The 16,245-nt window shown below is 45.3% G+C and overlaps 1 protein-coding gene across 2 annotated transcripts in view; it reads right to left on the bottom strand.

Annotated features, from left to right (window-relative positions):
- LOC126336966 (T-box transcription factor TBX20-like) overlaps positions 1-16,245 on the bottom strand; it is a 258,016-nt gene that overhangs the window by 81,123 nt on the left and 160,648 nt on the right. For both annotated transcript variants that reach the window (XM_050001175.1, XM_050001174.1), the window contains exon 3: positions 1,298-1,571. In XM_050001175.1, coding sequence (XP_049857132.1) covers positions 1,298-1,571 — 274 coding nt within the window. The remainder of the gene's footprint in view (positions 1-1,297; positions 1,572-16,245) is intronic.

The raw sequence follows: 16,245 nt of genomic DNA, 5'->3' as shown, positions 1-16,245 counted from the left end.
TACGAGAACTTGTCAGCAAAGTCTGAAACTGACTTTTCTCCGTAGCTTCCTTGATAGTTTCCTACCTGTACCACAAATATTTGAAAAGAGACGGCAGCACTCTCCTATCGGTAGGTTGATAGTAATGCTGTACTTTGTAGACGCTCTTTGAATTTGGCATACCAAACAATGGTACTGACGCCAGAGAAGCAGTACGGCACAATAAAGTTCTGTTCCCGTTTAAACCATACAGCCAATGAAACTTGCGAAATGCTGCAGCAAGCGTACGGTGAAGATGCACAACCTATTCCAATAGTGTTAGGATGTTCAAGGAGTTCAAAGAAGGCTGACTTGTCTGTGTTAGGTAATGTGGGCCAGGTCTTTCGGCTCCTGCTGTGACTGAAATCAACATCAACATAGTTGCTGTGATTGTGCGTGAGGATAGGCGGAAAACATTAAGTAAGCTCAGTGAATTGTTGAGAATTTCACGTGGCATTATCTTTACGATTATGCATGGTCATCCCAATGTGACCCGTGTTCGTTCCGGTTGGACGCCACGTCTGTTGGCTCCCAAACAAAAGGTTATGCCAATGGGGATAAGCCGTGCAATGCTGCGCCTCTTTGCCGATGGAGGGAAAACTATCACCGATGGGGTGTCATGGCTGTATCATTATGATCCTGAAGGAAAACGAACCTGTACAGTGTGGTAATCGCCAGATTCTCCTACACCAAAACAGGCTGAAGTCCTTCCCTCTACAAGGAAACTGATGGTGATTACTTTTTTTACTGTCACGGATTGGTTTCCAAGCATGCAGCTCCCCCTCACACTACTGTTACAGCAGCATACTACACGGCTAAATTGAGCAAGCACAGTGCCGGGAAATGGCCAGAACTTGCTCGGTATCGGTGGCTGCTTCATCATGACAATGCATGGCCTCACCTGGCAAATCAAGTCATGCAGTTTATGGCGCAATACACCGTTACCTGTGTACCGCATCCGCCTTGTAGCTCCGATCTTTCTCCCTGTGGTTTTTCTTTCTTTTTTATTCCCATCATTAAAGGAAAAGCTTCGAGGCTTTGAGACGACTGCGCGAGCTGCCTCTTTGCAGCTGACAACTGACAGTCGCTTTACACAGAAACTCGCATTTCAGACGACATCGCCGATTGTTAATTTATAGCCAGTGCTTTCACAGATGAGGGGATCTTCGAGAAAATCTGGTTGGGAACCCCTGTTCTAGAGACATAACAGTTATTCGCCCAGGAGCCCACGACTCTGTTAGTGCAGTAGAGATGAACACTCTTGAACGAGGAGACTTACGTGTCCGTGCTTGTCCATCTCGTTGTTGGTGAGCTTGACCTTCTCGAAGGAGACGACCTGCTTGCGCAGCTGCTCGCCGGTGAAGGGCGAGTCGGGGTGCATGTAGAGGCGGCAGGGCGCGGGCGGGTCCGCCTTGCCGGCCACCAGCCACGACGAGCGGTGGTAGGCGTAGCGGTAGCGCTTGTTGTCCACCGGGACGATGTCCATCAGCACCGCGTACCGCTGCTCGGCGCGCACGCCCGTGAACGACACGCGGCACGTCGGGAACATGCGCCTGCAACAGCGCACGCCGCAACCCTTACGTACAAAGTAAGTTACACCTTAAGCGAATTTACGGAGAGTAACTAAAACAAGGAGGGGATTTCTTGAAAAACAAATTGATGACAGTAACTACACAGAGGCGCCCAACAAACTGATGGAGGCACATGTATTCAAATACAGAGATATGTTAACAGGCAGAATACGGCGCTGCGGTCGGCAATGTTTATAAAACACAACAAGTGTCTGGTGCCGTTGTTAGATCGGTTACTGCTGCTACAATGGCAGGTTATCAAGATACAAGGGACTTTGAACGATGTATTATAGTCGGCGCACGAGCGATGGGAGCCAACATCGCCAATGTAGCGATGGGTCAAATGGCTCTGAGCACTATGGGACTTAACATCTATGGTCATCAGTCCCCTAGAACTCAGAACTACTTAAACCTAACTAACCTAAGGACATCACACGACACCCAACCATCACGAGGCAGAGAAAATCCCTGACCCCGCCGGGAATCGAACCCGGGAACTCGGGCGTGGGAAGCGAGAACGCTACCGCACGACCACGAGATGCGGGCAATGTAGCAATGAAATGGGGATTTTCCCATACGGCCATTTCACGAGCGTACTGTGAATATCAGAAATCCGGTAAGACATCAAATCTCCGACATCGGTGGGCCGAAAAAAGTTCCTGCAAGAACGGGACCAATGAAAACTGAAGATAATAGTTCAGCGTGACAGAAGTGCAACCCTTCCGCAAATTGCTGCAGGTTTCAATGCTGGACCATTGACAAGTGTCAACCAGTCAACGAAACATCATCGATATAGGCTTTCGGAGCCGTAGAGCCACTCGTCTACCCTTGACGACTGCACGACACAAAGCTTTACGTCTCGCCTGGGCCCGTCAAGACCGACACTGGACTGTTGGTGACTGGAATCTTGTTGCCTGGTCGGACGAGTCTTGTTTCAAATTGTACCGAGCGGATGGACGTGTACGGGTATGGAGACAACCTCATGAATCCATGGACCCTGCATGTCAGCAGGGGATTGTTCAAGCTGGTGGAGGTTCTGTAATGGTATGGAGTGTTTGCAGTTGGAGTCATGAGGGACTCCTGATACAATTAGATACGGCTCTGACATATGACACGTACGTAAGCATCCTGTCTCATCACCTGCATCCATTCATGTCCATTGTGCATTCGGACGGATTTGGGGCTATTCCAGTAGGACGATGCGACACCCCATACGTCCAGAATTGCTACTGAGTGGCTCCAGGATGACTCCTCTGAGTTTAAACACTTCCGATAGCCGCCAAACGCCCCAGACATGAACATTATTGAGCACATCTGGAAAGCCTTGCAACGTGCTGTTCCGAAAAGATCTCCACCCCCTCGTACTCTTACGGATTTGTGGACATCTCAGGATTCATGGTGCCAGTTTCCTCCGGCACTACTTCACACATTAGTCGAGTGCACGCCACGTCGAGCTGCAACATACTGCGTGCTCGCGGGGGCGCTTCACGACATTAGGCAGGTGTGCCAGTTTCTTTGGATTTTCAGTGTATATTGTACGGAAATGACATGAAACGACAAAACACGGCGTCGAAATTATGTGGGATCAAATCTGCTGCTAGGCAACTCTTTCGCCACCAGATGTTACTTTCAAAACGTGTAAGACAAACGTAATTTGACCCTGGGTGTACACTGAGGTGATAAAAATCATGGTATAACTTCTAATATCGTGTCGTACCACCTTTATCCAAGCGTAGTGGGGCAACTCGACGTCGCACGCAGTCAATAAGTCGCCGGAAGTCCCCTGCAGAAATGTTCATAATTGCGAAAGTATTGGCGGTCCAGGATTTTGTGCGTGAAATGACCTCTCGAGTACATCTACATCTACATGGATACTCTGCAAATCACATTTAAGTTCCATAAAAATTCAATGGGATTCATGTTGGGCGATCTGAGAGGCCAAAACACCCGCGCGAATTGTACAGAATGGTCTTCGTTTGGCAATATGAAGTCCATGAATGGCTGCAAATGGCCTCCAAGTAGTCGGACATGACCATTTCCAGTCAATGATCGGTTCATACGGACCAGATGACCCAGTCCTTTCCATGTGATCACAGCCCACACCGTTATGGGGCCACCACCAGATTCCACAATACGTTATTGACAACCTGGATCCGTGACTTCTTGGGGTATGGTCACACTTGAATACTACCATCAGCTCTTACCAAACGAAATCGGGAATGATTTGACCAAGCCACTATTTTCCAATCGCCTAGAGTCCAACCGATATAGTAACGGCCGGCCAGTGTGGCCAAGCAGTTCTGGGCGCTACAGTCTGGAACCGCGCGACCGCTACGGTTGCAGGTTCGAATCCTGCCTCGGGCATGGATGTGTGTGATGTCCTTAGGTTAGTCAGGTTTAAGTAGTTCTACGTTCTAGGGGACTGATGACCTCAGAAATTAAGTCCCATAGTGCTCAGAGCCATTTGATATGGTAACGACCCCAGGAGAGGCGCTGCTGGGGATGTCCTGCTGTTAGAAAATGCATTCACATCGGTCGTCTGCTACCATACCCCATTAACGCCAAATTTCGCCACACATTCCTAACGGATTCGTTCGTCGTACTTCCTACATTTATTTCTGCGATTACTTCAAGCAGTGATGCTTGTCTGCTGGCACTTTACGCAATAACACCTACTCTTGGTCGTGAAGTGATGGCCGTGGACCACTGCGTTGTCCGTGGTGAGGGATAACGCCTGAAATTTGATAATCTCGGCACGCTCTTGACACTGTCGATCTCAGAATATTCAATTTCCGTAACGATTTCCGAAATGGAATGTCCCATGCGTCAAGCTCCAACTACCATCTACTTTCAGAGTCTGTTAATTCCGGTCATGCTGCTGTAATCACAACCTTTTCACATGAATCACCAAAGTACAAATGACAGCTCCGTCAATGCAATGTGATTTTGTATCTTGTATACGCGTTATTACTGCCACCTGCATATGTGTATATCGCTAGCCTATGACTTTTTTGTCACCTCAGTGTATAAGACGCGATCAAAATGTTTCCGTCTGAGGGAGTTGCTGCAGAGTGTATGCCACGTTGCGCATTGCGTGAATACAGGGTGTTACAAAAAGGTACGGCCAAACTTTCAGGAAACATCCCTCACACACAATGAAAGAAAATATGTTATGTGGACATGTGTCCGGAAATGGTTACTTTCCATGTTAGAGCTCATTTTATTACTTCTTTTCAAATCACATTAATCATGGAATGGAAACACACGGCAACAAAACGTACCAGCGTGACTTCAAACACTTTGTTACAGGAAATGTTCAAAACGTCTCCCGTTAGCGAGGATACATGCATCCACCCTCCGTCGCATGGAATCCCTGATGCGCTGATGCAGCCCTGGAGAATGGCGTATTGTATCACAGCCGTCCACAATACGGGCACGAAGAGTCTCTACATTTGGTACCGGGGTTGCGTAGACAAGAGCTTTCAAATGCCCCCATAAATGAAAACCAAGAGGGTTGAGGTCAGGAGAGCGTGGAGGCCATGGAATTGGTGCGCCTCTACCAATCCATTGGTCACCGAGTCTGTTGTTGAGAAGCGTACGAACACTTCGACTGAAATGTGCAGGAGCTCCATCGTGCATGAACTACATTTTGTGTCGTACTTGTAAAGGCACATGTTCTAGCAGCACAGGTAGAGTATCCCGTATGAAATCGTGATAACATGCTCCACTGAGGTAGGACCCAATCAAGACATCACCAACAATGCCTGCCCAAACGTTCACAGAAAATCTTCTCTGACGCTGACATCAGGGTTTTCGTCAACTGCACGAAGAATTGCCTCGTCCATTGCAGGTGTCCTCGTCGTTTTAGCTCTTCCCCAGTCACGAGTCATAGGCTGGAATGTTCCGTGTTCCTTAAGACGCCGATCAATTGCTTCGAACGTCTTCCTGTCGGGACACCTTCGTTCTGGAAATCTGTGTCGATACAAACGTACTGCGCCACGGCTATTGCCCCGTGCTAATCCACACATCAAATGGGCATCTGCCAACTCCGCATTCGTAAACATTGCACTGACTGCAAAACCACGTTCGTGATGAACACTAACCTGTTGATGCTACGTACTGATGTGCTTGATGCTCGTACTGTAGAGCAATGAGCATGTCAACACAAGCAGCGAAGTCAACATTACCTTCCTTCAACTGGGCCAACTGGCGGTGAATCGAGGAAGTACAGTACATACTGACGAAACTAAAACGAGCTCTAACATGGAAATTAAGCGTTTCCGGACACATGTCCACATAACATCTTTTCTTTTTCTGTGTGTGAGGAATGTTTCCTGTAAGTTTGGCCGTACCTTTTTGTAACACCCTGTATAAGCACCGATATGTAAGCAAGGGGTTAGTGTGACATTCGTGTCTTTGCGACGTCTTTGAGGCAAATGCAGGAAACGTGAATTATGGAGTTCTTTCACCGAGGAAAAATCAGTTAACATATATTGTTATTCCTAATGTTTAATTCATTATCTACTCACATCATAAATTTCAAATTTCTGTCATTAACATGGGCTATTAACGTTTTGTGGTCACAAATCTTTACTTCCCAGAATTACTGCTGTGTACCAAACACTGCAAATGTATGACATTTATACTGCTTAAATACAATATGAATGGTGTCTTAGCCAACGCTCAGTAAGATATTCGATGGACGGCCACACGTGTTATTTGGTCTTTCACGCACAATGTGTCGACGACAATACTTTGAAAGTCCTCCTTTCCCCGTCCATGATAGTATGTCTCACCGGGCATTAGGGTCCAATTTAGGCCTGGAGGCGACACTTTGCCGTCTGGCGCAGCGCGCTAATGGATGCACGGCCAGCGACGTCGCGAGCCGTCTAATAACACACATTAGCCGGCCCGTAACGCCGCCGCAGCCGCCGCTGCCGCCTCACACGACGCACAGCTCACGTGCTGACCATCAAGTGGCCCGCCGTTTCTTCCAACAACGCCTCTGCTGTTTCGTCACACGGATCTCGCGACGAATAGAGAATTCTCACATAGGTACGTCATCCTAGGTATCATCGTCATGACACCGCATTCCAATCTTCAATTAGTCCATCTCCTCCTTCGCCTCTATCAATCTCCTCCTCCCCCCTCTCTAAGCCCATTCCTTCCTCCACCCCCCCCCTCCTTCTGTCTATCCATCATCCCTCGCCCTCTCTCTGTCCATCTCCCCCTTGTCTCTTTCTGTCCATTGCCCTCTCTCTCTCTGTACATCTCTTCCTGCTTCCTATCTTTGTGCGTCTCCTTCTCCCTCCTCTCAGTTCATTCATTTCCTCCTACTCTCTCACACTTCCACGCTATCACCCCTATCCCAGTATGAGGTTGCTGATTCTTACCCCCACATATCTCTTTCCAGATACTAAGCAGAAGGTGTATCAGCTTTGGTTGAAATCGATCCTGTGACTTTGCCCACGTACGTGCATGTCACATTTATTTAACATATTTGCACAGACTTGAACCCATAGTTGAGCTGTAACTCCAGCGAATTCGCCCTGCAGTTTCGTTTACACGCGGCCCAATGTTTATGACGTCATATCTCTTGCACTATGTGTCGTGCATGGATATAATTTTGCAGCTACATTCAGTGGTATACGTGAATACCGCCTGCAAAATGAGTCACAGTTAGTATTGAAGAGATAATAAATGAAAACGTCTTGTCTGATGTAAAAGTTTTATTGTACTAAAATCATTTTCTGGCCTTTCCCAGCGAAAAGACATTAAGGTTTGAAATTATGTTTAAAGTTTGTTGCAAACTTAGTAGTACTGTCACTCTCAAATACTGGGTGTAAAAAGTCTGAAAACTCGCGTGTCGCTGGTTACACTTCTTTTTCATCTCTGGGCTGCTCCGTATGACAGAAAGGTGGTTCTTAACCCCACTGGGATTCTTCCCGGACGGTAAATGGCATGTGTATCAAGTTTAATTGAAATCGGTATCCTTTTGAAACTTCTTACTGTATCCATTTCTTGGCCTACTTCTAAAATTTTGACCATGGCCTCCTCTTCCCCCCCCCCCCCTCTCTTTTCCATACGTCCCTCCAATGCTTAGTTGGTTCAGATGGCTCTGAGCACTATGGGACTTAACATCTTTGGTCATCAGTCCCCTAGAACTTAGAACTACTTAAACCTAAGGACATCACACACATCCATGCCCGAGGCAGGATTCGAACCTGCGACCGTAGCAGTCACGCGGTTCCGCACTGAGCGCCTTAGCCGCGAGACCACCACGGCCGGCAATGCTTAGTTGGTGAAAACTTGACGGCTCAGAATTTGTCCTATCCACCAACCCCTACTTTTTTGTCAAGTTACAGCATAATTTCTTTTGGCTCTGAGCACTATGGAACTTAACTTCTGAGGTCAGCAGTCCCTTAGAACTTAGAACTACTTAAAACTAACTAACCTAAGGACATCACACACATCCATGCCCGAGGCAGGATTCGAACCTACGTCCGAAGTGGTCGCGCGGTTCCAGACTGTAGGGCCTAGAACCTCTCGGCCACCCCACAGTTTCTTTTCTTACCAGTTCTATTTAGTACCTTCTCATTGGCTACATGTTCCAGCCACATTATCTTCAGAATTCTTTTATAGCATCACATTTCAAAAGCCTTTATTCTCTTCTTGTCTGAATTGTTTATTGTACAAGTTTCACTTCCGCACAAGGCTACACTCCACACAATCACATTCAGTAAAGACTTTCTTAATTTCTATTTCTATTCAATGTTAGCAAATTCCTCTTTTTCAGAAACTCTTTTCTTGTCATTGCCAATCTACATTTTACGTCCTCTCTCCTTCAGCCATCATCAGCTGTTTTACTACCCAAAGAGCAAAACTCATCTACTACTTTCTTAATCTAATTCCCTCAACATCGCCCGATTTAATTTGACTACATTCCATTACACATGTCTTGATTTTGTCGATGCTCATCTTATATCTACTATCCATTCAGTTCAAGTGCGTTTCCAAGTTATTTGCTGTCTCTGACAAAATTACAGTGTCATCGGCAAATCTCAAAGTTTTATTTCTTCTCCCTGAGCTTCAATTCCTTATCCTAATTTTTGTTCGGTTTCTTAACTGCTTGCTCAATGTATATATTGAATAACATCAGGGACTGGCTTCACCGTGTCTCATTTCTTTCTCAAAACGCTTCCCTTTCGTGCCCCTCGAAATTTACTGCTTCAGTCTGGTTTCTGTACTAGTTGTATATAACCTTTCGTTCCTTCTCTTTTGCCCCTGCTACTATCAGAATTTCAAGGAGTACATCCCAGTCAGGCTTATCAACTCTAACAAAATGGTTTTCTGCGGGCTGTATCCTATAGTACCTTTTATTGTTTATTTATATATTACTGTTTACATCCAGTTCCACGCTCTACATCCTCAGCCCGATTTCTTCTTGTAGGCACTAATTTAAAAAATTGTGTAACATCATTAGTGAATCATCCTTAAGAAATTTGGGTATGAGAGAAATACGATGGTCAAGAGTACTTATGATCGATTCTGAGATGTTTGAAGGTTTTAAGTTTCCCACTCGGTAAATTTATCGTGCATTATGACTTAAGGCTGAATACCTCGAATGTGACTCACGGAACAATGGCATGAAAAAGCAGAGAAAGATCACTCGTACGGAGATACAGACACGTGGGAGGTCAACAGAATAGTGGATCGACAACATAAAGTGTGATTTAAAACACGAAGATGTCAACAAACGAACGACATTAGGGCGATATAGCACAGCAACGGATCCCGGATGTGCGTAAAAAACGGTAACAAAGAGAGAGAAGAGCAGGTAGGATATAATTGACTGATGTCTGTTTCTATGATAAAGAGCACTTAATATAAAGAAATTTGTTTCATTCTCTTTAAAATAAATGCACCATTTCTGGAAGAGACCGACGCTGAAGTGGTTTATTAGTTGATAAGTAAACCGCAACGTGAAAATAAAGTTTGTAAATTGGTAATGCTACTATGAACTTTAACAGTCTCTATATCTCATAGTGTTATCGTATTTCGTCGGAATTCTGCATATTTCTTCCCTGGGGGAGTCTTTCTCTCCGATTTTAAAAAAATCTATTTTTCTTGTTTTAGGCTTAAAATGTTATTGTAGTGTCCATCTAGAGTTCGCTAGAAACTCTGTCATCGAGTTACAAGGTGGCTTGTGAAGAATTGTCTCTGAAAACCATTCGCGGCGGGAAAAATAATCGACATATCACTTCAACGAGAGCCTAATTTGCGCTATGGATATGACGAACGTGCTCGAACTTTAAAGCTGAGCATCCTGCTACAACGTCTGCACCAAAACGGACGAAAAGCGTGTCGAGCGAGCAGAGCGAGGCAAAAAGGCCCGCAGGACCACCATGGCCACGAAGAATATAGAGGAGGATCATTTTTTGTATCTGGAAGGACTACTGTATGGTCCAGGGATCGTCAACTAGAAGTATTTTTAACTCAACTACAAAAAATATAAACGTAAAGTTTAAAAGTGTCTTTTTCAAAACGGTGTTTTTCAAATTGCCGGGAAAGATAGCCTGAGGACAGGGCGTTCGATTTTGATCTGAATTTGATGCTGGTACTCTAAATTGAATTCAATATTACCAAACTTAGCCTACTCTAAATTGAATTCTATATAGCGTACTTAACCGTTTTGCATTATCTTCAAAAGTCTATTTTCGATACACACTTTTGTCTCGATTATGTGGGCGAAGGAAATGATATTTGTTTCAACAGATCACCATTTATTAGAACTTAACATTTTACAATTATCCTATGGAAGCTAATATAAAATATGTATTGAAAACTACTGTAACAAGATTATTTTGTTACAGGTTCAATAGGAGGTCTTCGGGAACTGCCGTAGTTAATCAGTGTTCCGGTTGCAAAGGTTCCTTCCCTCTGGTGCAGCGGTTACAGGGAGCGTCTCATGGGGACACAAGAACGATTTCTTAAAGACAAAAGTGTATGAAATAACACTATATTATCAGATTTAGCATTAGATTTTATTTTATTTGAAAAAGGTCACGGAAATCGCGAGGGCTTAACCCTAAACTATTTCTCTTTCGTTAAACGCTTTCTTATTTGCGACTGCATGAGAAACAATAAATTAACGAGTTATTTAACCGGAATTTGCTATGTTTTTTGCCTTGTGCTAGCTTCCAGGATCCTTGGTGCTTCTCATTATGGCGAAATATAGTGTCGGAAGGAACTCATTCTCAGTGATTGAAAACATTTTTGCAATTGCAACTGTTCTCTCTCTGTCTTTCTGTCTCTGACTCTCTCTTTCTCCCCCCCCCCCCTCTCTCTCTCTAAAGCTATAACTGGGACAGCATACTAAATGGTAATGGAAAAAAAACACTACACACACGCGCGCGCGCGCGTGTCCACATACACCAACACATATAGCACAAAATTTTGAATTTTGTCAGTGACACTGTGCAGCATTCACCGAGAAATAACTTTAACTAGCTTCATTTCCCCAGGCCGACCAATGCAGAAACTGGATAACGTCTCCCAAACATTCCTAGTTCAATCAGTTATTATTCTCAGTTCTGATTCTCTCTGCACGCAGTCTTACCGTCCGGGATATCCGGCTGATATGAACGTAGTTCTAGAGCATTTTGAGCAATTATACCTTCATGATACCTTCTGAAAGCTATTGTTGAAAATTTTTCTCCTTGTCCGTTGAATTTTGCGAAATTTGCCAATGTCAGGCCCACCAGTTGTTATTGTTGTGGTCTTCAGTCCAAAGACTGGTTTGATGCAGCTCTCCATGCTACTCAATCCTGTGCGAGCCTCTTCATCACCGAATTACTACTGAAACTTACATACTTCTGAATCTGCTTAGTGTATTCATCTCTTGGTTTCCCTTTACAATATTTACCATCCACACTTTCCTCCAACAGTAAATTGGTGATCCCTTGATGATTCAGAGCGTGTCCTACGAGACGATAGCTTCTGTTAGTCAGATTGTGCCACAAATTCCAATTCTCCCCATTTCTGTTCAGTAACTCCTCATCAGTTACGTGATCTACCCATCTGATCTTCAGCATTATTCCGTAGCACCACATTCAAAGAGCTTCTATTCTCTTCTCTACCTGCTACATACTTTCAGTTGTTCAGTAAAACTTATAAAACTCCAGGCAGCTACGCTTACAAACATCTCGCTACTGCAGACGAGATGCTCTGTTGCAACAGACGTGAGCTAATAGCTTGTTAAGACAAAGACCTGGAAACACGGATACAGTTTACCAGGTCAGTCCACAGGGCAAAGCCGTCTCGGTGCTCACCACGCACCGTTTCGTACTTCTCAAGACCTCCATAAACAGGTGAGGTGACTAAATTAATAGGTCAATAATCACGAGAGCGCCGGCCTTAATCTCGTCGTAAGTCTTATCGGCGCGGCATTAATAGCGCGTTACGGTGCCTGGTCCGCGGACAGTAAAGATCGCGAACCCATTGGCGGCAGGTGCATGCCGCACCTCGGCCCCAGCAGTTGTTTTTACGGCCTCCGCATTATGCGCGCACTGAGCACTAAATAACGCCTTGCAGTAATATTCGCGTCCGCGAAAGGGCAACACCATCCCAAGACAATGGCATCTTATCTCGCGTCCGCTTAGGTGTCAAAATCAGGCAGTAATCTCGCATTGGCGCGGTTTCACGTACAAACCAGCCGCCTTCTTTACATAGTAGAGTAGCGGTAGCGATTGAAATCTCTGTGCAAGAAACCTTCCTACTTTCAATATAGTAAAAAAATAATACATACTGAATGAGGACAAGAAATTTCTAGGTACATTATGAATGGATCTGGATCAAGTCTTTTGCCAGTGTTTTTACAGCGTCCCGGGCTGTCTGAGTTTTATAAGCCAAGCTGCTCGAGACTTGTTGGACTAAACTCACAGTAAAAAAATTGTAATTAAATACACTCTTAGAAGATGAACAATTCCTGCAAAGATTCACAGCTGTCTTATACGTAAATACGACGGTGTACAGAAAAGTAATGCCTTCTCGTTTTCTATGTGAAAACTCTTAAAGCTTTTTAAGTAAAACAAATTCTTGTTAACATTCTACACTTTCATTCTTTGTTTATATCTTTCTTTCTAAACGTAGCGTCGTTGTTTTTGTGATCGGAACCAGTTTCGAATACAGTTTCCCCTCCTTCAAAACACACCGGAGAAAGTCTTGAACGCTTGATTTAAAGATTGCAATTTGCGACACAAAAATGCTGACACCCTACGAACGCACGTCCACTACTTGCTCACAACTGACTGGTCGAATGAAGATCTCTTGTTTACAGTTGATATTTCAAGTTGCCACTTTACAGCGCTGACGTAGCTTATACGCCAGGAATAAAATTAGTCTAGGAACTTTTTCAATGAGCGGTGTTTGTCTTTCATAATAAGCACTACAGTAAAATTAAAGAAATTAAAATTTTTGAAGAGGGTCAGAGACAATATGTTATTGTGAGGCTTTCTGAATCATGAGGCTCTGTGGATATAAATAAAGTAATATTCTACTGCTACGCCCGTGTACGCAACTCGGACGCCATCATGCTGCAGGACCGTTGGTACACAAGTTGTGCAAAAGCTATAAGAAGCCTTTTCCAAATATATAGGTTTGGTGCCTAAGTTCGTAGCGTTTTTCTTCCATATGCTTTAATAAAAACACAACAGATACATATAGCAGAGATTTTAGTCATAAATAATATATTTTCGCGCGGTGTAGCCGCCCGGTCTAGGGAGCCTTGTCACAGTCCACGCGGCTACTCCCGTCGGAGGTTCGAGTCCTCCCTCGGGCATCGGTGTATGTGTTGTCCATGGCGTAAGTTAGTTTAAGTTTGGTTAAGTAGTGTGTAAGCTTTGGGCCCGATGAACTCCGCAGTTTGGTCCCAAAAGATCTTACCACAAATTTCCAATACATTCTCCTTCACTATTTACAAAAATCTACCATCGCTGTGGTACTTTTGGATTTCGCGACTGTATAAATCGCATAGTTTTCAGGCAAAATGCTCGTCGAGTTAAGTTAAATGGTTCAAATGGCTCTGAGCACTATGGAACTTAACATCTGATATCAGGTCCCCTATAACAACTACTTGAACCTAACTAAACTAAGGACATCACACACATCCATACCAGAGGCAGGATTCGAACCTGCGATCGTAGCGGTCGCGCGGTTCGAGACTGTAGCGCCTAGAACCGCTCGGGCGAAAATTGCATTTAGAAAAGTTAACGAAAGAAATACAAGGGTTGCAAAGTAGCGCTAGATGTTCAAAACAAATCTTCAAATCCGAAGGAACATTCTTCATCACCTGAAGCTGTGTAGGACGAAGAAAACGTACCTCGTGGTTTTTGCAAACACCAAGCATTATGGCCCCAGAACTGTTAAGGAAGGGGAGTGGATCAGACGTGACACGATACGTGCTAGGGGTTGTTTCACGACATCTATGTGGCAGTTGCTAGACGTAAACATTTCTGCTGTGGGAAATGCATGTAACGATTACTGTAACTGCTAAAAAGCGTAATCTTCCATACTGTGTTTAACTGTGTAACAGCTTACAATGAATCACTTAGCCCCCGTTTTCGATTCAAATAGGCTAACAATTTTTTAATTTTTGAGTCGTCCCGACATTTAAAATTTTGTTGTTTAGCGTGAAGAGGAGTAGATCTCGAAGCAATATAAGTTTATCATATAAAACTTTTAACTCTCAACTACTCATCATTACAATTTTATATACGTAGTAAAATATTTGCTACCATTTTGGCGCACAAAAAGTGGAAATGATTCATCTAGCCTCACCTCGCCCGTTAATCAGCGAATACAGGAGGATAAGGGGGAAACTAATTGTCCTTTGCACGCCATGTAGAAATGTGGTTTATTTTCTGGACTACTACTCGGATAGTTTGAGATGGTCCGCCGCATTGCGGGCAAGTGGGAGTTGCACGGTCCCGGAGGCGTTGGCCTGCCCCAGGCGGCGTCCGCACCGCAGGCTCGTTTTAATTGCGGCCGACGAGGGCCTTTGTGCCGGCGTCCGGCCATTAGAGCAATTTGCCCGCGCCGTTCACCAGCCGGCAAATGGTGCGTGGCGTGGCGCGGCAAGCGCCGCGACGTTGACGACGCTGCCGACGCCGACGCCGACGTCTGCCAAGAGGGCTGCTGCAGCCGGGCTGCACGGCCGAGGGCGGGTGCGAGGCCGCCGTCATTAGCGCCCTGGCCTCTGACTAAATATAGCGGTCGTCTGCGAGCACCAGCATGCGCCGCGCGGGATAAAAATAACGGGCAGCCACTTGCGTCTACGCCACCCTTTCCTATCATCCCAACTTTTACTAACGCTTCAACGCTAACCGCTCTACATGGGATACGAATGAATGACGTTTCACAGTATTTGCTACATCTACGGGAGATACGCTACTGGCCATTAAAACTGCTGCACCAAGAAGAAATGCACATGATAAACGGGTATTCATTGGACAAATAAATTACACTTAAACTGACATGTGATTACATTTTCACGCAATTCGTATGCAAAGATTCTGAGAAATCAGTGCCCAGAACAACCGCCTCTAGCTGTAATAACAGCTTTCATACGCCTGGCCATTGAATCAAACAGAGGTCGGATGGCGTGTACAGGTACAGCTGCCCATACAGCTTCAACACGATACAACAGTTCATCCAGAGTAGTGACAGGCGTATTGTTACGAGCCAGTTGCTCGGCCACCAATGGCCAGACATTTCAATTGGTGAGAGTTCTGGAGAATGTGCTGGCTAGGGCAGCAGTCGAACATTTTCTGTATCCAGAAAGGCCCGTACAGAACCTGCGTCATTTTGTCGTGCATTATCCTGCTGAAATGTAGGGTTTTGCTTGGATCGAATGAAGGATAGACCCACCGGTCGTAACACATCTGAAATGTAACGTCCACTGTTCAAACTGGCGTCAATGAGAGCAAGAGATGACCGAGACGTGTAACCAATGGCACCCCATACAATCACGCCATCAGTACGGCGATGACGAATACACGCTTCCGATGTCGTCAAACAGGGATGACCATCATGATGCTGTAAACAGAACCTGGATTCATCCTAAAAAATGACGTTTTGCCATTCGTGCGGCCAGGTTCGTCGCTGAGTACACCATCGCAGGCGCTCCCGTCTGTGATGTAGCGTCAAGGGTAGCCGCAGCCATTGTCGAACTGTTCGTGCAGATGGTTGTTATCTTGCAAACGTTCCCATCTGTTGACTCAGGGATCGAGACGTGGCTGCACGATCCATAACAGCCATACGGATAAGATGCCTGTCATCTCGACTGAGGCCGTTGGGAGTCAGCACAGCGTTCCGTATCGCCCTCCTGAACCCACCGATTCCATATTCTGGTAACAGTCATTGGATCTCGACCAACGTGAGCAGCAATGTCACGATCGATAAACTTCAGTCGCGATAGGCTACAATTCGACCTTTATCAAAGTCGGAAACGTGATGGTACGCATTTCTCCTCCTTACACGAGGCATCACAACAACGTTTCACCAGGCAACGCAGGTCAACTGCTGTTTGTGTCTGAGAAATCGGTTGGAAACTTTCCTCATGTCAGCACGTTGTAGGTGTCGCAACCGGCGCCAATCT

The sequence above is a fragment of the Schistocerca gregaria genome, chromosome 2 (genome assembly GCF_023897955.1).
Source record: "Schistocerca gregaria isolate iqSchGreg1 chromosome 2, iqSchGreg1.2, whole genome shotgun sequence".
NCBI lineage: Eukaryota > Metazoa > Arthropoda > Insecta > Orthoptera > Acrididae > Schistocerca > Schistocerca gregaria.
Note: the sequence above shows the minus strand (reverse complement) of the source record. Positions and strands in the feature narration are given on the sequence as shown.